The sequence below is a fragment of the Suncus etruscus genome, chromosome 1 (assembly GCF_024139225.1).
Source record: "Suncus etruscus isolate mSunEtr1 chromosome 1, mSunEtr1.pri.cur, whole genome shotgun sequence".
Classification (NCBI taxonomy): Eukaryota; Metazoa; Chordata; class Mammalia; order Eulipotyphla; family Soricidae; genus Suncus; species Suncus etruscus.
In genome coordinates this window covers 204608019-204634932 of record NC_064848.1, presented here as the reverse complement: position 1 = coordinate 204634932, position 26914 = coordinate 204608019, and the positions used below count along the sequence as shown (strand labels likewise).

At 53.7% G+C, this 26914-nt stretch overlaps 1 protein-coding gene across 3 annotated transcripts in view; it reads right to left on the bottom strand.

Moving 5' to 3' along the window:
- Positions 1-22963, bottom strand: part of TMEM94 (transmembrane protein 94) — a 32998-nt gene extending 10035 nt beyond the window's left edge. For 2 of the 3 annotated variants that reach the window (XM_049776118.1, XM_049776119.1), the window contains exons 1-7: positions 8519-8626; positions 3854-3973; positions 2796-2923; positions 2180-2316; positions 998-1200; positions 476-627; positions 61-163 (exon numbers count right to left, since the gene is read on the bottom strand). In XM_049776118.1, the coding sequence (XP_049632075.1) occupies positions 61-163; positions 476-627; positions 998-1200; positions 2180-2316; positions 2796-2923; positions 3854-3973; positions 8519-8572 (897 nt within the window). In that variant the 5' untranslated portion in view covers positions 8573-8626. Of the gene's footprint in view, positions 1-60; positions 164-475; positions 628-997; positions 1201-2179; positions 2317-2795; positions 2924-3853; positions 3974-8518; positions 8627-11120; positions 11251-22830 lie in introns of those variants that run through there. The other variant, XM_049776120.1, reaches the window with a different exon arrangement.
- Positions 22964-26914: the final 3951 nt, after the last annotated feature.

Below are 26914 nucleotides of genomic sequence, written 5' to 3'. Positions count from 1 at the left end.
CTCAGCCCCTGGAGCCTGCCTCGCCCACCCACACCCTTCCCTCACCAGGCACCTACACACCAGGACTACTGGGACCGCGTAATGCAGCATCACCCACTGCACTGTAAAACGTTCGTTGTCCAGTGCCGTGACAGGGCGTGACAGGGCTGTGTCCAGACACCACCTGTGCGAGGAGGGACTCAGGGAGGCTGGCAGCCAGCATGCAAGTGTCTCAGGGCTGCGAATATCCCCCATATGCAAGTGTCTCCCAACCTCAGCGAGTAACAATATGACCCTGTGACTGTCTTCTGGTCCCTGGGATCGATCTAGGGTCATCCCCAACTGTCATTCCCAGAGTCAGCCCCAGGAATGGCCCCAATATTCTAGCCCACCCAACTCAGTCTCCACAGATGCCAGAGTTCCTGCAAGGGTAGAGCCTCCATTCTAGCCCCCACCCTGGGCAAAGAAAGGGAAGAGGGTGGGTGGACCGCCATACCGGATGTTGTTGATCACAGGGGTCTCGAGCACTCGGAAGAGTCGGTGCTGCTGGGGGCTCTGGGGGCCCTTCTTTACCTCCCCCCGGGGGGAAGGTGGCGGCGAGAAGGGCGGGAACAGGTCACCGGGCTCCAGGACAATGTGCTCATCGTCCTGTGGGCAGGAAGGGGCATAGGATGGACACTGGGCACATTGGGACACACAGGGACACCCCTGACAACCCTGTCAGGGCGCTTCTCTGGTTTTGGGCCACACCTAGCAATGTTCAGGGGTTACTCCTGGCTCTGCATTTAGGGATCACTCCTGGCAGGCTCAGGGGATTTTATGGGGTCCAGGGGATGGAACCCGTTGACCACTGGTAAGGCAAACACCCTCTGGTCTGAAATGGCTGTGTGTTGGGGAGAAGCTGGATTTCCAGAGAGAAGACAGCCCTGACCCAGAGAAAGTCCCCCCCTTTGCTCCCAGATTTGGGCCCACAAAGCCCTCAATGGACCTACAGTGGAGGTGGGGATCTCAGTGCTACCTTGATGCCCCTGAGGGAGGCAAAGGACTCCTGGCCAGGTCTCAGAGCGATGATGTCCCCCTCCACCAGGAGGCTGACGGGCAGGTTGACTAGATGGCCGTCCCTGTAGGCCCAGTGCAGGGACCAGGACGGCGCAAAGGGCATGTGCAGATCAGGGTACATGGCACTGGGCCATGTGACCTCCTTGCCGTCCCCAAGGGCATCTGAAGAGAATACAAAGCAGAGGCCCTGTCACCCTTGCCCCTCACATGCAGGCAGCCTCTTGGTCCTGCCTTTCCCGACTGTCAGGCAATGACCCTCACGTCTACCCCAGCTTTCCTGTAGGCCTCAAATCTCTCCCGGAGGCCCTTTCTCATTCCCCCAATACTTGAAACTCTCATACCCTGCACCTTACTACCAGTCACAGTCTAAACCTCATGAGAGGAGACCCACATGTGTCTGCTAATGCCACATACAAGCCATCCTGTGAGCATAAGGCTTCGCTGCCACCCCTGATCAGGCTGAGGGGAAAGGGGGAGCAATAGAGGGACAGGAAGAGGCTTTAGGGTACCAAACACAAAGCTCAAGAAGCCCGCTGTGGGATATGAAGCTGAGGAGTGAGAGATGGAGGGAGGGAGAAAGGAGCCACGGATGGTCTAGAACTAGAGACTCATCCTGCCTGGGGATATCAGGGCCCCTCTGTCACCCCATTATGGTACTGCCATTTCAGGGCTGACCAAAATAACTCGTATGCAGCCTTGGGGAAGGGGTGGCAGGAGATGCTGGGAGAGGAGAGAACTGTCTCCCTCCAGTCCCTGGTCAGCTCTCAGCAGGCACCAACACAGTCCTCAGGCCCTGGTGCAGGCCATGCAACATCACCCCAACTGGAGGAACAGAGATCCTACTGGGCTGCTCCTGATGGGTGTTCGTTGTCCCTACACCATCCCTGCACGGGACCCCAAGCAGGACTGACACCAAAGCAAGGGCTTCATGAGGCTCCCAACTTGGATAGCAAGTTTCAGCTAACGCCCCCCCAGCTTGCCCACCCACACCTTGATATGCTGAAGAGCCCAGGGAGCACCATGGATGCCTCCCACAAGCCACATGGATCCTAGGAACCAGCTGCAGGCCCCAGGGGTGCAGCCTATATGCCAGGCTCTTGCCTCCAGCCCCCATCAGACCCGCTGCAGGCCTTCTCTTCACCTCGGATCTGGTCGATAATTCCCTGGAGCCGCCGCTCCACCTCCCTGCGCTTGAGCCGGTCTTGGCGCCCGATGAGGAAGAGGTTGAGGATCAGCAGGAGGAAGAGAGCACAGGCGTTCACCAGCTCCACACCTTGACTGGGAGAAAGGAGAGGAAAGGTGGGGACTCTGGTGGAGAGACACTCGCTCAGTTCAGCGTGATTCCCCCAGGCCTGCACCCATCATTCTGGGGTCAGCTTCCCACTCTCGTCCACACCCGCTGGCACTCGGTAGAGTAGCTCAACAACACAGGCCCCAGGTGGGAGCAGCGAGGGCCAGTCTGCTGCCCTGGGAGGCAAGGGGAGGCCTCAGGTTAGAGAGGCAGAAGACAGGTCTCAGAGGGCTGGAGAGATACCACAGCGGCGTTTGCCTTGCAAGCAGCCGATCCAGGACCAAAGGTGGTTGGTTTGAATCCCAGTGTCCCATAGGGTCCCCCATGCCTGCCAGGAGCTATTTCTGAGCAGATAGCCAGGAGTAACCCCTGAGCACCACCGGGTGTGGCCCAAAAACAAAAACAAAAACAAAAAAAGAAGACAGGCCTCAGGTTAGAGAGGCACCCCAGAGCTGTACATACATACCTGCCAGCCGGCTGGCCCCCACAGCAGCCCAGCAGTAGCAGAACGGCCAGCAGCATGAGCGAGGCGCCCGGCCAATGGAAACATGAGCAGCGGTTACTCTGGTGCAAGAAGCTGTTCCTCCACATCTCCTGGGGGAACAGGAGGCAAGGCATGAGTCCGCTGTGTGAGTGAGTCTGGGTGTGTGTGTCTGTGTGTGTGTGTCTGTGTGTGTGGTAAGTGTCTGTGTGTATCTGTGTGTGTGTAAGAGTCTGTGTGTGTGTGTGTGGGTCCAGGTGTGTGTGTGTGTGTCTGGGTGTGTGAGTGTGTCCGGGTGTGTGTGTGAGTCTGGGTGTGTGTGTGTGATTCTTGGTCTGTGTGTGAGAGTCTGGGTGTGGGTGTGTGTGTGAGAGTCTGGGTGTGTGTGTGAGTCCAGGTGTGTGTGTATCTGGGTGTGTGTGTGAGTCCAGATGTGTGTGTGTGTTCGGGGGGGGGGGGGTGTCTGTGCGTGTAGCCCGCCCCAGCTGTGTGTGTGTGTGTCTGGGTGTGTGTGTGTGTGTGTGTAAGAGTCTGGGTGTGTGTGTGTGAGTCCGGGTGTGTGTGAGTCCGGGTGAGTGTGTGTCTGGGTGTGTGTGTGTAATTCTTGGTGTGTGTGTGAGAGAGTCTGTGTTTGTGTGTGTGAGAGAGAGAGAGTCTGGGTATGTGTGTGAGTCCAGGTGTGTATGTGTCTGGGTGTGTGTGTGTGAGTCTGAGTGTGTGTGTGAATCCAGATGTGTGCGTGTGTCCGGGTGTGTGTGTGTGTGTGTATGTGTCTGGGTGTGTGTGTGAGTCCGGGTGTGTGTGTGAGTCCGGATGTGTGTGTGTGTGTCCGGGTGTGTCCGGGTGTGTGTGTGTGTGTGTGTGTGTGTGCGCGCGCGCCCCAGACCCGGGTCCCATCCTTCCTGTACTGCTGTGGAGTTCAGCCCCTGGGCCCATATAGGAAGTGAGATGCAGGAGTCCCTCCACAGCCCTTTCAGCTTCATTCCAACTGGACCCCCCCCTTAGCCCAGATTGGCAGTCCGCAGTCCGCCCAGCAGCTTCACCTTCCATGTGAGCCGTTTCTTGCGCTCCTTCAGGTGCCCGTCCAGCACCGCCTCCAGCTGCTGCTTCAGGATGCCCAGTGCCTTCCTGGTGGACAGGCCCAGGGCCGAGGGGGGCTCGCCCTGTGGAAGCAGAAGGCGCTCAGCACCTCCCCAGGGGGAAGAAGCCCTGCAGAGCGTGCCCACAGGCCCCACCATCACATCCCTCATGGTCCTATTTCTTCCTCTCTTAGGGTGAGCTTGGTCAAACCTCTTGTCAAACCCCCACACTTCCAGTTTAAACCGAAGCCAGGGCCAGGGAGAACAGCTGGGGCACATGCCTGATGGGTCCCCCACACCATACGGTCCCCCCAGCATCCAGGTTTAGCACTGGAGGCTCCCAGCACCGCTGGCCCCAACACTGGGATTGGCACGAAGCCTGCCAGCCCTAGCCTTGTGCTGCCCACCAGGTTGGCTGAGAATTGCTGGGAGTAACCACCAAGGCATCAGACCTTCCCCCAAAACTCTAGGCAGCCTTTCCTGATTCATCTCAGTCAACTCTGGACCCACAGCATCAAGGCCCCACGCCTACCCTTTCTCACCAGCCCACCTCCCTCCACTGCTTGGAGGCACCATCTTATAAACGCTGTGCCCAGAAGCAGGTACTTCTTTCATGTGGTGGGGAGAGGCCCCAGAAAAATGCTAGCTTTGCCATTTCCTGGAGAAGGGGGCACTCAGCAGCTTAACCCTCAAGTATGACCCCCAAACTACATTCCTGTCACAGCGGAAAAAGCAATGAAATAAAAACATGAAGGCGGGCGGGCGGGCGGGCGGGAAAAAAAAAAAAAAAAAAAGAAATAAAAACATGAAGGAGAAGCCCCAACTGGTCCCTAAGGACTGTTTGAGAAGAGGACATTGGGGTGGGGGATTTGGTACAAAACGGCCAGCATATTCTTTGCATGCTGGAGGCCTGAGCTCAATCCCCAGCATGGGTCCTTGAGCACCACCAGGAGTCACCCTGAAGCACGGAGCCAGGAGTAGCCTCTGAACAACCAGGTAGGGCTCAAAAAACAAACAAACAAAATTCCAGGGCTGGAGCCATATTACAGCGAATAAGGTGATTGTCTTGCATGTATGTGGCTGATCATGATTCAACCCCTACCATTCCATGTGGTCCCCTGAGCACCGCCAGGAGTAATCCCTGAACACAGAACCAGGAGTAAATCATTACACCCCAGCCAGCAGGGGGACTCTTGGGGTCTGCTCACACAACTCTGATCACCCCAGACCCTGTGCTGCTCTGACAGACTGAGGGCTCAGCCCCACATTAAATCCCTGGGGAAGGACCTGCACATCCAGGACCCCATTTTTGTTTTTTTTAGTTTTTGGGTCACACCCAGTGGCATTCAGGGGTTACTCCTGGCTGTGTGCTCAGAAATCTCTCCTGGCAGGCTGGACACTAGGGATCAAACTTAGGTCTGACCTGGGTCAGCAGCATGCAAGGCAAATGCCCTACTGCTGTCCTATCGCTCTGGCCCCATGTTTTTCCTTTTTTTGGTTTTTGGGTCACACCTGGCGGCGCTCAGGGGTTACTCCTCGATCTGCACTCAGAAATCACTCCTGGCATGCACGGGGAACCATGTGGGATGCCAGGATTCGAACCACCATCTGTCCTGGATCAGCTGTGTGTAAGGCAAATGACCTTCCACTGTGCTATCTCTCTGGCCCCGGGACCCCACTTTTAAGGAAAGGGCTGTATCCGGAAATTATATTGGCCTGGTGCTGTCTAGATGTGGCCAGAGACATATGACAGCGAGGTGGCCTTGCACATGACCCACCCGGGGTTCGATCCCCAGCATCCTATATAGTCCCCGAGCACTGCCAAGAGCACAGAGCCAGGAGTAAGTCCTGAGCACTGAGGTGTGGCCCCTGCAAACAAAAATAGGTGCAGTCAGTCATCAAGGGTTCCTGGTCTTGCCCAGGTCTCCCCAAGACTGTATACCCCTGAAAGGGGCCACTAAACTGCCTCAGCCCCACATGCCCCACTTAACATCCACTCATCTGGGAAGGGCGGAGCAGATCAAAGTTCCATCATGGAGCCCTGGCAAGCCCACAGCTGATCACCGGTGTGGGGTGGTACCTGGTACGGCCCAACACTCCCAGTCCTCCCCTTCAATTCCACTAAGCCCCAGCTCCCCACTTCTGGTCACAGGGCAACTGCTTCCCAGGCAGTTTTTTGGATTCAAGACTCACAGGGCCTGATGGAGAGCACAGCGAGGAGGGCATTTTCTTTTTTTTTTTTTTGGGTCTCACCCGGCAGTGCTCAGGGGTTATTACTGGCTCCACTCTCAAAAGTCGCTCCTGGCAAGCACGGGGGACCATATGGGACGCTGGGATTCGAACCGATGACCTTCTGCATGAGAGGCAAACGCCTTACCTCCATGCTATCTCTCCGGCCCCGAGGAGGGCATTTTCCTTGCATGCAGCTGACCCAGGTTTCTCCCAGCATCCCTGGAGCCTGCCAGGAATAACTCCTGAACGCAGAGCCAGATGTGGCCCAAAAACAAACAAACAAAAAAAACCCTCAGAGGGACCAGAGTTATAGCACAGTCGTAGGGCATTTGCCTTGCACGCGGAGGACCAGGAATAGACCTGGATTGGATTCCCAGCATCCCATATGGTTGGTCCTCAGAGCCTGCCAGGAGTGATTTCTGAGCGCAGAGCCAGAAGTAAAAAAAAAAAAAAAAAAAAAAAAAAAAACCTCAGGGACTGCACCCCCCCAAAAAAACTATCGCTGAGCCATGTTCTCTCCACTGGGGGTCCAGGGATTTCTGGGGTTTCCCCAGAGGCCACAGCCAGGACAGACCAACAGGAACATCTGATGAGGCTTCTCAAGTGGCTGTGGGCGCGGATGCCTCTGGGAACAGAAACAGAGGAGGCTGGCTGGGAGGGGGGGAGGAAAAAGGGGGAGCCAGCTCAGCTCCAGCCAGCCCCTGAGGAGGTCACTTGGGAAAGCCCCAAGGATGGAACTGAGGGATTCAGAGTACCCCCAGAAGCTTCCTCCAGGGGCAGAGGTGGAAAGGCCTCTCCCCTAGAGGCAGGCAAGGGCTGGAGAAAAGGGAGGGGGGTCAGAGAAATAGCACAGCGGGGAGGGAGTTTGCCTTGCAGGAGGCCAACCTGGGTTCCATCCTCGCATCTCACAGGGTCTTGCCAATAGTAACCCCATAGCACCTCTGGGTGTGACCTCAACTATGAAGGGGGCCCTGGCCAAATCCACAGGTCTTGGGATCCCCCAAGAAAGCTACCAGGAGCCTTAGAGAGCCGCTTGCATGTCACCCCAAATAAATCTCAGCACGTCTCCTCTGCTGCCCCAAAACCCTGACCTCATCGTAGGTCCCCCGCAAACCAGGCTCTCCCGATCCCCAGCCCAGCTGCCCAGGGCCCCTTTCTGGCTGGGCCCCCAGATTCCAGACCCTGTCCCCCACTCCTTTCCAGGTGTGGACAGAGGATGGCAGCGAACAAGGCAGGGCAAAGCCAAGGCAGGACAGGGCCTGCCAGCCCTTTGGCGGCGGCAGCATGAGCGAGCAGGCGGCCACCCCCGCATGTTGTGTCTGGCCGGGGGCACTGGCTCCAGACGGGCCATTCCAAGCTGCCCTGCAACTCAGGGCCTAGCGGTTTCCTAATTACACACCAACGCCCCCTCTCCCCACCCCTCACCCCGGGCAAGGCCTGCCTGCACAGGCCAGGAAGGAGTAGGAAGCACAGACACCCCCATTGCTGCCTGCAGGGTGCCAGCTCCCCAAGGCCCCCCCCTGTGCTGTGCTTCGGTCTCCCCAATCCATCTACACTCAAGGGCCTGGGGTGGCAGCTTTCCAGGGGAGACGCAGAAAGTGGTGACGCAGGTGGGTGACGGGGTCAGCCACAGGGAGGTCCTAAGCATAGGAAATTGGGGTGTTGTGCTCTTCGCCTGGAGACTTGAGATACTTGGACCCCAAAGGGGCAAGATCTCCCCAGCTCTACTCACCCCCACCGCCATTGTCTCCACAGTCAGGACCAACCCAGCCCACTGACCCATCCCTCACTCCACTGAACTGCTCCATGAGGGGCCCCGGCAGAGGTGGGGTGAAGCCCCTTCCCCATGTCATCACAAATCAGAATCTGCTCTCCAGAGCACATGGCTGGGGCTGGTGGCTGTTGAGCTACTTAGGGCATCCTGGGGTTCTCTTTGCACCCCAGTTGCTTCCCTTTAGGCCCCAAATGTTTGGGGGAGCAAGTGGAATCCAGCAGGTAGCCCCAGAAGTTTGGGGGAGCAGGTGAACTGCAGGAGCTTAGCCAGGCTAGGAGCCACCAGTCACAACTGCATCCTGACTCTCCCTGCCCCGAACCCTCACTGGGCCCCAGGGAACCCCTAAATCCGGGAAAGGAGTCAGGCCCTGGATACCCATCACAAGCCTGAGCCAGGCAGGGTGAGGAGGTCAGCAGCCTCACTCACCCTCCTGTGTCCACCTCATGCTGTCCTGAGAGCAGGCGGAGACTTCTCGTGGCTTTGGCCAAAGACCTCAGACTCAGCATGACCTGCGCAGGGCCGGTGACAGCAACCCAGCTGCTTGGCCCCCTCCAGGGCTCCCATTAGCCCACAGCAGCCCTGACCCCCAACATCTGCAGAGCACAGAGCCTAGCAGTACTCACTGTGCTGCCTTTCCCCTGCTGGGGCATCCACAGCTCTGCCTGTCTGAAGAGCATGGGGCAATTCAGAACTTCAGCACAGAGGAGAGAGAGTGAAGGAGAGGGAGAAATGGAGAGAAAGAGGGGGGGCGTGGGGAGGGAGGGATGGAAGGAAGGTGGGAGGGATGGGGGAAGGGAAGAGAGGGAGAGAAGAAGATGGAGAGAGGGAGGGAAGAGGAATAGAAAAAAATAGGGCAAGAGAGAAAAAGGAAAGGAGTGTATGAGAAAGACAAAAACAGAAAGGAGGGCAGAGAAATAAGGAGAGAGGAAAAGAAATGAAAAGGAGAGAGGGGTGTGTGTGTGAAAGAGAGCGAGAAAGAGAGAGAGAGCCAGACCAGACCAGACCAGACTGTGATGAGCCGGTCTGATGTGCAGATTAATTCAGCCTATTTCTCAGCGGCTGCAGATTTGGGGAGGAGGCGAGACAGAGGCAGAGGCAGGAGCGCAGGAGGGAGGGGGGGGTGGGGGAGAAAGTTTGTGTACTCTGGGCTCCGCCAGATGTCCAGGAGCTGGGCTCATCCACCAGGGGCCGGTGCTAGGGAGCAGAGCAGCCGAGGGGGCGACGCCAACCCTCTTCCCAGGTGCCCTTCTTTGCGCAGAGGCAGAATGAGGCCCCCCCCCCCAGCTGGCTAGGTCCAGCCTGCTTTCCGGGAGCACCCACGATCACTCAGGGATGCAGGGTACTGCAGAGGCGACGCCAAGGCTGCGGGAAGGAGGTCAGAGGGGACTGGGGGGGGCTATTAATAGCGGCGCATCCTGTGGAGCCTGAGAAACTGGAGCAGGGGGGAGGCGGGAGGAGAAGACAGACGCCAGCCCCGAGACTGGGGCTCCTCAGGTATGTGGGGGCTGGGGCTCCCCAGTAGCCTTGAGTCCCACACACTTGCACTTGCACACACGCCCACATACTGCCGGGCTCCAGGACACTGGCGTGAGCGTGTGAGTTTGTCCGTTTTTACATCTGTCCACTGGTCCATCCCAGACAGACAATGAAGCTGTGACTCCGGGTCCCCCTCCCCCTTGCAGCAGCCTGAGCTGGTCCAAGTTTGACTCTGAGAAACCCCAGTTTGACATCCAGGAAGTTCTGGGGCACATCCTGGGTACAGGAGGGGCCAAAGGCACTGGGAACAGACGGACCCTTGGCCCATGGCCAGGCCACCCTCGGGATAGGGCTGCAGAAGCCCCAGGGAGCACCATACCAGAGCCGAACCATCCACGGGCAGGCAGGGGCCCAAGTGCCTCCCCAGGGCCCAGTTTCCTGGGCGACGCCGCAGAGCAGCCATGGGCGGGAGGTTTAGGGGATAACCCTGTGGGAGGAGGACAGCCCGGGAGGGGGAGGGAGGACTGTAGGCAGAAGGTAGGGAGGACAGCAGGTGGGAAGGACGGAATACAGTTGAGTTGACAGTAAAGAATACAGCCAGCAGAAGGGAGAAAGGACAGTTAGCAGGAGAGAGGGAGGACTATAGGCGGGAGAAAGGACAGTGGGCAGGAGGGATGGAGGGAGGACAGCAGGTGGGGGGAGGAAGGACAACTGGCAGGAGGGTGAGGCCCAGTCAACTTAGCAGCCCCCTCAAACTCCAGAGCTGCCCCTCCATGGGACCCCTGGAAACACTAAGGCGGACCCAGGGGAGGGAAGAAGCTTGTGGGTGCACTGGGATGGGGTGGGGTTATGATGCGTTGCTGCTCCCAGCACAGGGGCCAGAAAGTCCAACCTGTCCCTCCAAGGCTCTTTGTGTGGGAGCAGCCAAGAGCCACACCTGAGCCAGGGAGAAGAGACCCAGCTCCACTGTGTGTGATCCATGACAACTGGGGGTTGTGGGGTACCAGCTATTCCCACCTCCTTCCTTCCAGCTGTCCTCCCTCCCCGCAGATGTGGCGGCCCTTCACAATCCACAATCCCGAACCTGCTTGTCCCGGAGGCTGTGGGGGCCAGAAGCAACAGGGACTCTCTCATTATTCCATCTTTACCTTAAGGTGTTGGGGGTCACACCAACCCCCCCTCCCACGTGCTCTCTAAGGCCCCTGTGACCTGGCCACAGGTCACCCCTGACAGAACTCAGACCCTCACGCTAATGTCAGAATCTGGGGATGGGGGGGGGGGGTCAGAGCTACCTCCCAGTGCCCCCAGGAGATTTTCTGGGGACTGTGGGAGATGGCAGGAGATGGGGCCAGGGATCTGGACAAAGGGCCTGGAGCCATGGGGCTGAGCAATAGCACAGTGGGAAGGCATCTGTCTTGCACACAGCTGAACCAGGTTCGATTCTCGGCATCCTATAGAGTTCCCCGAGCCTGCCAAGGGAAATATCTGAGCACTGCTGGGTGCGGCCAAAAACCAAAAAGTCACCAAAAAATTAAATGGGAACAGAGATCCATGGGATCCCTTACCACAGAGAGGTACCCGGACCCCATGCGCAGCCTGTTGGTGATGTCTCAGAACAGAGCCAAGGAGTGAAATTACTTCCGGGGAGGGGGATGTCAGGGGGTCAACACGGCTCAGAGCCACCCACAGGCCATGGGCCATGGTCTTGGCACCCACCACGCACAACCACAGCACCCAGGTGCCACCTACCGTGTGCTTCTCCTTGAGGTCCATGGGCCCAGGGTGCTGCAGGCATGCCCAGAGTATCGTGCTCACCCCCAGGGGGACAGCAACTCCCCCACATTGACAAGGCCCTGGTTCTGCGTCTCAGTCACAGCCTCTAGGAAAGAAGGAAAGAAATGTCAGGAGTTGGGGGCACTGGGCCATGCTCCTCACCATGGTGAAACCTGTGCGCTTCAACTCAAGGTGGGGTGGCCACATTTCTAAGCATGGAGGACCAGAGGACTCGGACACCCACATCTAAACCTGCGGGGTAAAACCCGGGGTGCTTGCTCTCAGTGCTCATCCAGGATGGGCTGCGTTTCCCACATGGAAAGGAAACTAAAAATCCGGAACAAGACAATGGAGGGGAGAGCATTTGCTTCATAAGCTGCAGACCCAGGTTTGATCGCTGGCTCCCCAGATGGCTTCCCCCACCGCTGCCCAAGTCCAGCCAGGAGTGATTCCCCTGAGTAAGCCCTAAGCACTGCAAATGTGGTCCCAAACAAATAAACAAGAATCTGAGGGGCTGAGAGATAGTATAGCAAGTAAAGCGCTCGCCTTGCATGCCAACCAGGGTTCAATCCCCAGCATCCTGGTCTCAACAATAGAGGGTCAGGAGGCCAGAGCAATAGCACAGTGGGTAGACAGTTTGCCTTGCATGAGGCCAATGGGTTTGATGCCACATCCTATATGACCCCCTTGAGCCTGCCAGGAGTAACTCCTGAGCGCTGCTGGGTGTGGCCCAAAAATAACAAAAACAAACAAGTAAACAACAGAGGGTCTGGGGCCAGAGCAACAGCACAGAAGGGATGATATTTGCCTTGCACACAGTCAACCCAGGTTCAATCCCTGGCTTCCCATAGGGTCCTCCAAACCTTCCAGGAGTGATTCCGGAGTGCAGAGCCAGGAGTAACCTCTGAGCACAGTTGAGTACTGCCCCCAAACAACAACAACAAAATAGAAATAGAATGAAGGCCAAGTGAAATCTTAGAAACCACTCAAGCCGGGCCCGGAGAGATAGCACAGCGGTGTTTGCCTTGTAAGCAGCAGATCCAGGACCAAAGGTGGTTGGTTCGAATCCCGGTGTCCCATATGGTCCCCCGTGCCTGCCAGGAGCTATTTCTGAGCAGACAGCCAGGAGTAACCCCTGAGCACCGCCGGGTGTGGCCCAAAACCCAAAAAAAAAGAAAAAAGAAACCACTCAAGTCAGGGCCTGGAGAGATAGCACAGCGGTGTTTGCCTTGCAAGCAGCCGATCCAGGACCAAGGGTGGTTTGCCTTGCAAGCAGCAAATCCAGGACCAAGGGTGGTTGGTTCGAATCCCGGTGTCCCTTATGGTCCCCCATGCCTGCCGGGAGCTATTTCTGAGCAGACAGCCAGGAGTAACCCCTGAGCACCACCGGGTGTGGCCCAAAAACCAAAAAAAAAAAAAAAAAAAAAAATAGAAACCACTCAAGTAGCCAGAAGAACTGGGGCAAGGGCTACACAGCACAGGGAGACAGGGGAAAACTGGCAAGTCAGAGAGCATGTTATGAGGTCATCTTGTTGGGGCGCTAACCTACTGATGAGTGTGGCTCCCGGGGGAGTGGAGCACTGAAGCCTCATGGAGATGAGCAAGTCCGAGAAGCCAGTGGCACTCCCAATCCACTAAAGCACTCACAGACTAGGCACCGGGGTTCCAGGGCTCCGTCAGCTCTTAAGTCCCCGCCGCCGCCTCCTCTGCCCAGGGTGGCCCCACACCTCGTCCCTCTGCTGCCCGCCCCGCTGGCCCTGTGGGACCCCAAGAAGCAGAACCCCCCCTTCCCCAAGGCTGCGTTTAGAAACAGCTCCAAGTCCCCATGGCGCCCCATCCCTGCAGGGGCCAGAGGAGGTCGGCGCCACCCTGGGATCCTGGAGACCAAATGAATCCTGCGGCCAGCAACAAAGCTCCAAATAGGGGCCAGATCAATGATAGCACAGGGCAGGGAGGACATTTGCCTCACCTGAGGCCAACCCGGGTTCGATCTCCGGCATCCCATAAGGGTCCCTGAATGCAGAACCAGGAGTAACCTCCGAGTGCCAATGGTGTGGCCCTAAAACCAACAACAATAAAAAAGCCTCAAAATAACTTGAGTGAGGGGGCTGGAGAGATAGCATGGAGGTAAAGCGTTTGCCTTTCATGCAAGAGGTCATCGGTTCGAATCCCAGCGTCCCATATGGTCCCCTGTGCCTGCCAGGAGCAATTTCTGAGCATGGAGCCAGGAGTAACCCTTGAGCAAGGCCGGGTGTGACCCAAAAACCAAAAAAAAAAAAAAAAAAGAATGAGAATTCAATAGCTGAGTGTAAGGATGAAGCACTTGTTTTGGATACAACTGACCCGGATTCAGTCCCCAGCAACAAATATAGGCAACTGAGGCTGGAGCAAGAGGTCGGTGGAGAGGGTGCTTGCCTTGCACGTGATCAACCCGGGTTCAATCCCTGACACCCCAGAGGGTCCCCCGAGCCTGCCAGGAGTAATTTCTGAGCTCAGAGCCAGGAGTAACCCCCTGAGTGCTGCTGAGTGTGGCCCAAAAACGGAAGGAAGGAAGGAAGGAAGGAAGGAAGGAAGGAAGGAAGGAAGGGAGGGAGGGAGGGAGGGAGGGAGGGAGGGAGGGAGGGAGGGAGGGAGGGAGGGAGGGAAGGAGGGGAAGGAGGCAAAGTACACAAACTATTTTTTTCAGACCAACGTTGTGGCTTAAGGGTAAAGCATTTGCAAGTATGAGGCCCTGGGTTCGATTCCTGGCATTGCCAAAACAGGCAAAAAGCTAAACAAAAACCATTTTAAAAAAGTCTAGGGGGCTAGAGTGATAACACAGCAGGGAAGACACTTGCTTTGCATGGTCCACCCAGGTTCGTTCCCCAGTGTCCCATAGGGTATCGGAACCTGCCAGGAATGATTCCTGAGTGCAGAGCCAGGAGTAACCCGAGTGCTATTGGGTGTGCCCCCCCCCAAAAAAAATGTCTAGGAACCAGAGTGGTGGCATAGCAGTAGGGCATTTGCCTTGTACGCAGCTGACCTAGGACGGACCATGGTTTGATCCAGCAGCAACCCCTGGGCGTCACAGGGTATGGCCCGAAAAGCAAAAAAAAAAAAAAAATGTATAAGTAGGGCTGGAGATGTGAATGCCCCGCATGCATGAGCTCTGCATTCAAGTCCTGGCACCACAGAAAAACAAAAACAGAGGAGGAAGAACACAAAGATTCGGGGTGAGGGCAAGGCTGAGAAAGCTGCTAGGTCCTGCTCCAGGAATGTACCTTAGCTGGTCTCCCGCCACAGCCTGCACCCCCAAAAACACACTCTGGGGACTCATATTCAATTCAGTATCTGTGCTAAGGATTAAACTGGAGAGAGAGATGTTTTTTTTGCTTTGGGGGTCTTTCATTTGGGGTGCTTGGGACTACTCCTGGCACAGTGCTCAGGGCCTATGTGTCACTAGTGATGAAGTTCGGGGGTGGGGGGGAGAGAGAGAGAGAGAGACACAGAGAGAGAGAGAGAGATTGAGGGGATTTAGTTTTGTTTGTGATCCACATGTGTTACTCCTGACTCTGTGCTCTGGTAGGTCTGGGAGGCTCCGGAGACCAAATGGGAGACCAGGTATTGAACCTAGATCAGCCACATGTAAGACAAACACCCCACCTGTTATACCCACTTCGTAGTTTTATGTTTATGTTTGAGTTTTATTTATTATGTCTCTGGGGCCACATCCGGTGATACTCAGGGTTTACTCCTAACTATGCACTCAAAAATTATTCCTGGTGAGGCTCGGGACACCCTGTGGGATGCCAGATAATTAAAGTCAGGTTGGCAGCGTATAAGGCAAGTAACCTACCTGCTAGGGGTATCACTCCAACCCCGAAAACAAATTCCTTTTAAACAAAGTCGGCCCCTGAAATTGGGGCCGAAGTGATAGCACAGCGGGGAGGGCACTTGCTTTGCACACAGATGACCTAGGTTCGATCTCCAGCATGCCCCATTATCCCTGAGCCCTGCCAGGAGTGATTCCTGAGTGCCGAGTCAGGAGTGGGCCCTGAGCACTACTGGACGTGCTCAGAAAAACAGTAGCCAGTGCAGATCCTGAAAAGAAGCAAGCTGCATTGGTACCTGTCCCTGCATTCCCACATCTCTGCATCCCACAGGCAGCTGATGGCCTGCAGGTGCCCCTCCAGTCACCACCCTCTCCCTACTCTTGCCACCAAGCCAGAGAAACCCACAGGCATCTTGGATGGTGTCCAGGCCGGCGCAGGCATTCTGCGGGGTCCGAGCCGCGTGCCCCACAGTGTTTACGGCTGTCTGGAAGCCACAGGCAAAGCTGCTCATTACATAAACCCCTCATCACATCACCGCTGGGGCCTCCCACTTCCTGCCAGGGTCTGCTTGGGGTGGGAGGGAACGACGACATTCCTGCCGCCTCTGTGGTCATCACATGGCCAGGTCTCCTCTCCACCTGTGCTCCAGGACCAAACCAAATGGAACTGGGCAGAAACCAGGCTTCAAACTTGTTTTTTTTTTTTTGTTTTGTTTTTTTTTTTGCGGTTTTTGGGTCATACCCAGCGGTGCTCAGGGTTTATTCCTGGCTCCATGCTCAGAAATTGTTCCTGGCAGGCATGGGGGACCATATGGGACGCCGGGATTCGAACCGATGACCTTCTGCATGAAAGGCAAACGCCTTACCTCCATGCTATCTCTCCGGCCCCGCAAACTTGTTTTTGTTTGGGCGCCACTCTTGGCTCTACACTCAGAAATCACTCTGGCATTACTCAAGGGACCCTATGAGATGCCAGGGATCGAACCTAGTCGGCTGCATGCAAGACAAGTGCTACCCGCTGTAGTTTCTCTCTGGCCCCAGAATTTACACTTTTTGGGGGGGATCCTCCCAAGCAGTGTTCAGAGGACCTTGGGGGACAACCCTAGCAATGTTCAGACCTGCTGAAGACGAAATGGGTACCTAGCAGTGCTCCAGGGTCAATGGAGGGTCAGGGATCATACCTGGGGCCTTGAGCATGCCAGCCTCCAGCCCCCTTTTTTATTGAGTGGGGGCAATGCCAGGGCCTCACACATACAAGGAATGTGCCTAAGATCTTAGCTATACCCCCATCTGTCCCTTCCTCTCTCTCTTTTTCTCTCTTTCTCATTTGTTGTTTTTCTTTAACCCATTAAACTATTTCCCTAGTCCCACAAATATTTTTTGTTATCATTTACTTGGGGCTAGGCAGGGTTTAGGCTATACCCAGCAGTACACAGGGGTTATTTCTGACTCTGTGTGATTAGGAGTGATCCCTAGTGCTCAGGAGATAGCTCAGCCTTACCTCCTATACTCTCTCTAGCCCCACTTTAATTTGGGGGGGCAGGGGTGGGTTGCCATATCAAGGTTTATTCCTGGCTCAGTGCTTAGGGATCACTTCTGGTGGTGCTTGGGAGACTATCTAGGGTGCTGGGGAATGAACGTGGGTGCAAGGCAAGTGCCTTCCCTGCTGTCCCCTCAGATCCCCACCAAGATGTCATTCTTTTTCTTTCTTTCTTTTTTCTTTTTGGTTTTGGGCCATACCTGGCAGCTTGCTATTGGCTCTGAACTCAGAAATTAATCCTGGTAGTACTCAGAGGACCATATAGAATGCTGAGAATCTTTGCCACAAGCAAGGCAAATGCCCTCCCCACTGTGCAGTCTTTCATTCTTTTCTAGGAGAGGATCTTTCCAGAAAAGACATTCTCGGACCAGGGCCAGCCAGGGCCCCACGCTTTGCTTACATGACTCTGGACCTGACACTCAATGGATGCTACAGTGAGAACCACTGGGAGACATGAGGTGGGCCTGCTCCAACACCACTGTGTGGACCAAAGAAAAAGATAGAGGAAAAGAAAAGAGAAAAGGAAGATATCCGGGCCTAGAGAGATAGCACAGCGGCGTTTGCCTTGCAAGCAGCCGATCCAGGACCAAAGGTGGTTGGTTCGAATCCCGGTGTCCCATAGGGTCCCCCGTGCCTGCCAGGAGCTATTTCTGAGCAGATGGCCAGGAGTAACCCCTGAGCACCGCCGGGTGTGGCCCAAAAACCAAAAAAAAAAAAAAAAAAGGAAGATATCCTCTAAAACAGGGGTCTCAAACTCGCGGCCGTACAACATTTTGTGGCCCTGCCCTAGAGGAATCTTTTTTTGTTTTGTTTTGTTTCAGTTGTTTGGGTCACACACCCCAATGTTCAAGGCTTACTACTGACTTTGCACTCCAGGATCACCCCGACTTTGCCTCCTGCGGCCCCCAGGGAAATTGAGTTTGAGACCCCTGCTCTAAAGGAAGATATACTGATCTATACTGAGATAACACAGAGAAATACAAGGTTATTTGCTCACTTGCCAGAAACTTTCCCCCTTGAGCTTCAGGAACAGTCAGAGACTCCAAAGCTTGGAAACCTTTGGGTCTGTCCAGGTTGTATATGCATCAATGCTTTACACACACACACAGAGGATTGCAGTGGGGGGTGGGCCTCACTTTCCACCATCCTTTTTCCTTAGACTGGCAGGAGTTAAGCTTCCCAAAAGCTGCTCTCCCCCTTGGAACGGGCCCTCCCTAGCAACTTCTCAAAATAGAAATGTGAAGGGCTTTCTGTTCTCCCCTCGCTGCTTCGGGGCCAGGCCGAGCCAGCTCGGCTAGTCTAATCTCCCCTTGTCTGTGGGTCACCAAGCACCAAGCGAGGTGGGGGTGGAGGGAGTTCAAGGGCAGTGAACTCGAGATGACTGGGCAGCTCTGAACAGAGCGACTGGCTTGTTCCTCATGGCCAAGCAGCCAAGCCGGGTATCTGGCACTTTCCCTATTTGTAGTTCTAAGCAAAAGAACCAGACAGCATGAGGCCAGAGTGGTGGCGCAAGTGGTAGGGTGTTTGCCTTGCAGGCGACTGACCCAGGATGGACCTGGGTTCGATCCCCGGCATCCCATATGGTCCCCCTGAGCCAGGAGAGATTTTTTGTTTGTTTGTTTGTTTTTTCAGCCACACCTGGTGATGCTCAGGGGTTACTCCTGGCTTGGGGGACCATTTGGGTCGCCAGGGGATAGAGCCACAGTCCTTCCTAGGTCAGCCGGTCCTTCCTGGGTCAGCCGTGTGCAAGACAGACACCTTACTGGGAGGGCTGTGTGCAAGGCAAACACCCTATCCACCATGCTATTTCTCCGGCTCCAAATCCATGGTCTCACACATGCAAGGCAAGTGTAAGAATCCTGGGTCTACCCCAGGCCCTAATTTTCAAACTTTTACGGACTTGCCTTGGATTTGACTCTTTAGAGCAGGGGTCCTCAAACTTTTTAAACAGGGGGCCAGTTCACTGTCCCTCAGACCATTGGAGGGTCTGACTCTAGTAAAAACAAAACTTATGAACGAATTCTTATGCACACTGCATAGATCTTATTTTGCAATGAAGAAACAAAACAGATACAAATACAATATGTGGCCCGCGGGCCATAGTTTGAGGACTACTGCTTAGAGCGAGGCTCAGGCATGTCCGGTCTCTAGGCCATAAGAGACCCATGAAATCCGAGGGTCTTGCCTGGTACAAGAAGGCCAGATGTGAATGTTTCTCATTGGCCGTCTGTAGACTCATAAATGAGCATATAAACACCCAAGTGGGCCTTGTCGGGGAAAAGGTCCCCTGTCCCTGCTTTGCATCATGAATATTACCTGTGACCTTGATTATTTTCGGTTTTGGTTTTGTTTAATTTAAAAATATTTTTTGGGGCCCGGAGAGATAGCACAGCGGCGTTTGCCTTGCAAGCAGCCAGGACCAAAGGTGGTTGGTTCGAATCCCGGTGTCCCATAGGGTCCCCCGTGCCTGCCAGGAGCTATTTCTGAGCAGAAAGCCAGGAGTAACCCCTAAGCACCGCCAGGTGTGGCCCAAAAACCAATATATATATATATATATATATATATATATATATATATATATATATATATTTTTTTTTTTTTTAAATTTTGGAGTCCATGTAGCAGTGTTCAGGGTCACCCCGGCAATGCTCAGGTGACCATAGGGTGCCAGATATCACACCATAGCCTCCAGGATGCAAAACATTTGCTCTCCTCTCCTGGCTTGTACGTTTGGGGTTTGAGGGAGTGTCACCCAAGAGGGACAGTGTAGTGCCCAGAAATGAAACAAGGTTAGCTGCATGCAAATCTACTTAAACCCTGTACTATCTCTCAGGTCTTTTTAGTTAGTTTGTTTCTGTTGTTTTTTAATTGAATCATCATGAGATGTGCACTGACAAAGTTGTTGATTGGGGGGGCCAAAGCAATAGCACAGAGGGTAGAGTGTTTGACTTGCACACAGCCAACCTAGGTTCGATCCTCGGAATCCCATATGGTCCCCCTCTGAGCGCAAAGCTAGGAATAGACCCTGAGTGCTGATGGGTGTGGCCCAACGCCCCCCTCAAAAAAAGTTGTTGATGGTTGAATTTTAGTCATACAATAGTCCAACACCCAATCCCTCACCAGTGCACACTTCAAACTACCAATGTAAAATAAAATTGTAATAAAAGCTACCTTTGGGGATCAGAGAGAGTACAGTGCGGAAAGTTCTGGCCTTGCATGCAGCTGACCCAGGCTCACTTCCTAGCAGCCCATATGATTCCCCAAACCACACTAAGAACATAGAGCTCTGAGGGGCCAGAGTAAGACATTTGCCTTACACACAGACAATTCAGGACAGATGGTGGTTCAAATCCCCGCATCCCAAATGGTGTCCCCACCCCACCCCAGCCTGCCAGGAGCGATTTCTGAGCACAGAGCCAGGAATAACTCCTGAGCACTGCTGGGTGTGACCCAAAAACAAAAATCAAAAAAAGGAAGAGGCCCTGAGCACTGCCAACAGTGATTTCCCAACCCCTCCAAAAATAAAAATTAAAAAACTAACTCTGGAAGGGGCCAGAGAGATAGCACAGAGGCAGGGCATTTGCCTTGCACGCAGCCGATTCAGAACAAACAGTGGTTCGAAACCTGGCATCCCATATGGTCCCCCGCCTGCCAGGGGTGATTTCTGGAAACAGAGCCAGGAGTAACCCGAGTGCTCCTGAGTGTGACCCCCTCAAAATACCTCTGGAAGATAAAGATGGGCCCACTTTGGCCAATATTATCAAAAAGGCACTCTGTTGTGATACTTTCACTTTCTTCATTCTTCTCCAGCTTGCACACTATTCCCAATCAGGTCTCTCTAAAAGCATTGTGGGTGACACAAGGTGGGGTCCCCAAAATAGAGGAAGCAGCTTCCTAGATTTCTCCCTAACCTCACATGTATGAATTCTTGGAATAATTTATCCCCTACTGGAGAGCTGGTACAGTGAGGAGGGACAACCCGGGTTTGGTCCCCAGCATCCCATATGGTCCCTTGAGTACCTCCAGGAGTGATCCCTGAGCACAGAGCCTGGAGTAACCCCTGAACATCTCCAGGTATAGCCCAAAGACAACAAATAAATAAAATTATAGAATGCAAATGTGTCCTGGCAGAGACCATCTCATTTGAAAGGAGACTCATTCCATGGGACTCGGTAATATTAGGGTGCCTGTCACTCTGTTTACACTCTCTTAAGAAACAGTGGGTTCAAATGTATAAAGAGGGGCCGGAGAGATAGCATGGAGGTAGGGTGTTTGCCTTGCATGCAGAAGGACAGTGGTTCGAATCTGATTTCTGAGCGATTTCTGAGCATAGAGTCAGGAGGAACCCCTGAGCACTGCCGGGTGTGACCCAAAAACCAAACAAACAAACAAACGAAACAAAACAAAAAACAATCAAATGCATAAAGAACTCAGGAGTCTGGGCTCTTTGATCCTTCACATCCCTTTTCCACTCCCAACAAAGTGTCTCTACATCTTATAAAATACAAATATTCCAAAGGAGGGGTGGAGAGAAGGACAGTGGGCCGGTCCCCCAGCATCTCCAGGAGTTATCCATGAGCACAGAGCCAGGCAGAAGCCCTGAGCAAAAAATAAAATAAAATAAAAAGAAATATTCCAGGGGTGAAAAAGAAAAAAAGAATATTCCAGATTCTCAAAAAGAGACGGGCCTTAGGACTAAGTCACAGAACCAAGCTCAGCGCTAAGTGCCAGGCAGGAAGACCGCCCCCTCCCAGGCATGTAAGCAGGCATCCTGGGCGTCCGCCTCGGTTCCCCCAAGCGCCTCCCCAAAAACTCGCCGGAGGGTGGGAGGACGTTCACGTGACCAGCTCCATCCAGCGCCTGAGCTCGGCCCAAGCGGGGTACCCCAAAGCGAAGCGAGGGGAGCAGAGGGGAGGGGAATACTCCACGCTAACGAGGGGCCACAGCACAACGTCTGACAGGAGTGTTTCTCAGGGTGCTCCTAGGAAAGACTAGGGGCCGGGATGAAACCCCCCCAAGGACGAGGCAGGCGCGTCGCCAAGTGCAAACTCAGGCCTGGGGAGCCCAGGATGGATATTATGGGAGGCGCACGAGCTTTGGGGCGGCCAAATCGAGCTTGAGGCTGGGGGATGCAACGGTCTGAATTGTGGGGGGTAGAGGGAATGGGAAAAGGGGTGACAGGGGGAAGGAAAAAAGGGGCAAAAGAAGGAAAAAGGGGCAAAGGGGAAGAAAAAGGGGAGAAAGGAGGAAGGAAAAAGGGAGCAAAGGAAGAAGGAAAAGGGGAGCAAAGGGGAAAGGAAATAGGGGGAAAGGGGGAAGGAAAAAGAGGGGAAAGGGGGAAGGAAAAAGAGGGGAAAGGGGGAAGGAAAAGGGGAGAAAGGGGAAGGAAAAGGAGGAAAGAGAAGGAAAAAGGGGAAAGGGGGAAGGAAAAAGGGGGCAAAGCGGAAGAAAAGGGGGGAAGGGGAGGAAAAAGGGGGAAAAGGGAATAAAATAGGGGGGAAGGGGGAAGGAAAATGGGAGAAAGGGAAGGAAAAAGGAGGAAAGAAAAGGAAAAAGGGGCAAAGGAGAAGGAAAAGGGGAAGAAAAGGGGGGAAGAGGGAAGGAAAAGGGGAGAAAGGGGAAGGAAAAGGAGGGAAGAGAAGGAAAAGGGGGGAAAGGGGGAAGAAAAGGGGAAAGGGGAGGAAAAAGAGGGGAAAGGGAATGAAATGGGAAGGAAAAGGGGAGAAAGGGAAGGAAAAAGGAGGAAAGAAAAGGAAAAAGGGGCAAAGGGAGAAGGAAAAGGGGAAGAAAAAGGGGGAGGGGGAAGGAAAAAGGAGGAAAGAAGGAAAAAGGGGGCAAAGGAAGAAGGAAAAGGGGGCAAAGGGGAAGAAAAAGGGGGAAAGGGAATGAAATAGGGGGAAAGGGGGAAGGAAAAGGGGAGAAAGAGAAGGAAAAAGGAGGAGAGAAAAGGAAAAAGGGGGAAAGGGGAAGGAAATGGGGAGAAAGGGGGAAGGAAAAAGGAGGAAAGAGAGAAGGAAAAGGGGGGCTCCGGCCCCCTGGGAGGCCGCGACCCAACGGGACGTGGGTTCTTTGTTGGCTTCGGTGGCTCTTGCGGGACTCCGGCGGGGTCACACCGGGGCCCGGGCGAACGGGAGCCATTTCGGGGTTCAGGAAATAACCAAGAGCCGGTGGCCACAGCCGGTCCCTGCAACTGGCCCTGGCAGGGCGCCCCCCGGGGTGCAGACCCCAGACTCTTCCCCAGGCCTCGGCTCCGAATCTAAAGGCGGCGGCGGCGGGAGGACGAGCCCCTCGGCCCCGACCCCCACTTGGAGGCCACGGGGGGTCCTCGTACTTACCGAGGCCCCGGGACCCGTCTGGCTCGCCCGCGGCCTGTCCCCTCCCAGCCCCCTCGCTCACCCCGCGTCCCCGCCTCGGGAGGCCGCGGCCATGCCGGTTCCTGGCAACTCGGAGGGGGCGTGCCTCCCTGCGGGGACTCTGGGGACGCCGGCCGGCCGCTCCCAGTTCTGAGCGCCGATTGGTTGGCGGCCTTGACAGGCAGGGGGGTTTGCGTTCTGATTAGCTGCGGCGCGCTCTGAGGCTGAAGCTGGTCCCGCCCCCTCAAGAGCCTGGCGGAACTCACCGCAGAGTGATACCCAAGGGAGAGCGCGCAACCTCTGTCCATCCTTGGGCGTTGGAGAACTTTCTGGTCCAGAGGCCCTGATTAAGGGCCAGCGCAAGGCTTTGCAAAGCCTTGACTCTTTTTGTTAGAGACTAATCCTATAGAAACAGAGAACTTTTTTTTTCTTTATTTGTAATTTGATTTCATGGACTTACTTTTATTGTTGGTTTGTTTTGGGGTCCACAACCCGTGATGCTCAGGGATTCCTCCTGGCAGGCTCGGAGGAAACTTCTTGGGATGCTGAGGCTTGAACCTGGATTGGCCTCTTGTGCAAGGCAAATGCCCATCCTGCTGTATTATTTTTTAGGCCCCTTTTAATGTTTTATTGGAAACTTTCATTTTACTATTATTATTTTTTTTTTTTAGTAAAGCAAGGAAGCTCTTATTGAAACTTTTAGGAAGATGTGAGGAAAGAGAAAGTACATGTTTCAGAGAGAATATGGGCTTCTCCAAAGCAGAAATAAGCAAAGCAAAGACGAGCAAGCAAAATACATGGTCAAGGGGGTAACCCAGGCCTGAAGAGTGAACACTCTTCTTTCTGTCTTAACACTAGGGATCATTCCCAGAGCAGTATGGCAGATAGATGATGCAGGCCTGATAGATGCTTAGGCCAGATGTGATCAAAGGACTGAATTTGTGGGGCCCATATGCCAGACTTGTGTTTTATGACTTGGGCTAACTCCCTTGCCCTTTTTTGGTTTCGAAATACTCCCCACTTTGCTGCTCGCAATGGCTCCTGCTCTCTTTTCTAGTCCCCCCTTTGTTGTTGGGAACTCTCTACTTAAAGACTGGACAGAACCACTCAGGAAAGGGGGAAAATCTATGGCAATATTGCAGGTTTCCCCTGCAGACCAGCTTAACTCTGGAAGGAAAAACAAGTTTCAGAAGATTTTTATGGGGTTTTTTTATTTATTTTTTTTCTCTGCATCATTAGCAAAATCTCCTGGGAGCTCTCTCTTGGGAAAACAAAGGGAGCCTGTGTCAGCATTCGCTTCTGTTTTCCCAGAGATCTAAGTCTGGACTCTCCTGGGTGGTGTTTTTTTGTTTTGTTTTTGTTTTTGAGTCTGCTTATAAAATTGGAAGAAGACCATGGCTGGCCATGGCTGGTCGTGGGAAATTAGAGCCCCTGACCCCAATTAATAAATGTGATCATGCCAGTAAATTTTCTCTTCTCCGCTGAACCAGAAAATGCCACTTTTGCTCTCCTGCATGCATCTCCCACCAGTATGTATTTATCTTCACAAATAAAGAGATGAAGAGGGCCCGGAGAGATAGCACAGCGGCATTTGCCTTGCAAGCAGCCCATCCAGGACCAAAGGTGGTTGGTTCGAATCCCGGTGTCCCATATGGTCCCCCGTGCCTGCCAGGAGCTATTTCTGAGCAGACAGCCAGGAGTAACCCCTGAGCACCGCTGGGTGTGGCCCAAAAACCAAAACCAAAAAAATAAATAAATAAAATAAAGAGATGAAGAGCAAGTAAGTCTCTGCTTGACTTTCAAAATTCATCACAAATCAGGGAGAGAGAAAGAGAAAGAGAGAGAGAGAGAGAGAGAGAGAGAGAGAGAGAGAGAGAGAGAGAGAGAGATGTAGGTCATTTGTCTCTACAATCAAAAGAGAAAAAGAGAGAGAGAGAGAGAGAGAGAGAGAGAGAGAGAGAGAGAGAGAGAGAGAGAGAGATATGTAGGTCATTTGCCTCTACAATCAACCAGGTTTAATCCCCAACATCCGATAGGGTCTTCCAAGCACTGTCAGGAGTGATTCTTGAGCTTAGAGCCAGGAGTAACCCCTGAGCATCACCAGGTGTAGCCCCCTCAAATAAAAACAAGGCCGGAAAGATAGCACAGCAGAAGAGTGTTTGCCTTGTACACAGCCAATCCAGAATGGACGGTAGTTCAAATCCCGCATCCCATACGGTCCCATGCCTGCCAGGAGTGATGTCTGAGCGCAGAGTCAGGAGTACCCCTGAGTGCCACCAGGTGTGACCCAAAAACAAAAATAAATAAATTAAACAAGGGGCCGGAGCAATAGCACAGCATTAGGGCATTTGCAATGCAAGCGGCCAACCCAGGACAGACGGACAGGCAGTGGTTCGATTCCTGGCATCCCATATGGTCCCCCAAGCCTGGCAGAAGTGACCACTGAGCTCAGAGCCAGGTGTAACCCTGAGCCGCTGTGACCCAATAAATAAATAAATAAATAAATAAATAAATAAATAAATAAATAAATAAATAACGAAGTCCAGGCTTACCAGGCATAATTGCCCTGGGTCAAACTTTTGTTTTCTTTTTGTTTTGGGGTCACACCTGGCAGGGCTCAGGTTTTTCTCCTGGCTCTACGCTCAGAAGTCGCTCCTGGCAGGCTCGGATGACCAATGCCGGAATTCGAACCACCATCCTTCTGCGTGCAAGGTAAATGCCCTACGTCCATGCTATCTCTCCAGCCCGATGGGCCAAACTTTTTTTTTAACTGATACTGAGTCAAAAACAGAGCACCTACCCTCAATCAATGCCTTTGTTTCTTGGGCTGAACCAAGCCAAGATGCAGAGTGGAGTCTGCAGCCTTCCTCATCCTGGTCAACTTCTGGGGGCTCTTGACCTTAAACTAGTCTCAGCCACTTACTTAGACATGTCACTTATCCTCCAAACTCCTGCATCCTCTCTCTCCCTTGCTCCTCTACCAAGGAGTTCTGAATAGAGTAGGTTCCTTCCTGTCAATCAAACCAATATTCCAGGAACTAGAGTGATAGCACAGCAGGTAGGGCATTTGCCTTGCACACAACTGACCAGGTTTGATCTACGGCATCCCATATGGTCCCCTGAGCCTACCAGAGCAATAGAGGGGGTGTTGGACCACACACAGTGACGCTCAGAGGTTACTCCTGGCTATGCACTCAGAAATTGCTCCTAGGGGCCCAGAGAGATAGCATAGTGGCGTTTGCCTTGCAAGCAGACGATCCAGGACCTAAGGTGGTTGGTTCGAATCCCAGTGTCCCATATGGTCCCCCGTGCCTGCCAGGAGCTATTTCTGAGCAGACAGCCGGGTGTGGCCCAAAAACAAAACAAAACAAAACAAAAAAAAAAAAAAAACAAAAAAAAAAAAAACAAAAAGAAAGAAATTGCTCCTAGCTTGGAGGACTATATGGACACCAGGGGATCGAACCATGGTCCATCCTAGATTAGTGCATGCAAGGCAGACACCCTACCGCTTGCGTCACTGCTCCAGCCCCAGGAGCAATTTTTGAGTGCAGAACCAAGAGGAACCCCTGAGCACCGCCAGGTGTGGCCAAAAAAAAAAAAAAAAAAGGACAATATTCCAATACATGTTCCTCCCAAATATCCTCCTTAGACCCCACCTAACCTTCTGCACAGAGCTATCTCCTCTGTATCCCCCAGGATGGCCTTTACAAAAGGATTCTGCACACAGCATTATTTTTGCATGATTTCAAGCTCCCTGAGGCAGCTGGCTTATTCCAGCTTCCCTGGCATCCCTTATTTGGACTCCTGTTCTCAGTACATAGTTACTGAATTGAGTTTCTTGACTACCATCTGTCTTCCCAATTTATTACTTCTATTTTTTTTTGAGGGTGGGAGGAGTTTGGGCCATAAATGGTCAGTGCTCAGGGGCTCTTCTTGGCTTTGTGCTCAGGAGTGAACCCTGGTCATACTCAAGGGATTATGTAGTGCCTGTTAGGGATTGAACTGGGGTTGGCTACATGCAACGCCTTAACAACTGTTCTCTCGAGGCTGGAGAGATAGCATGGAG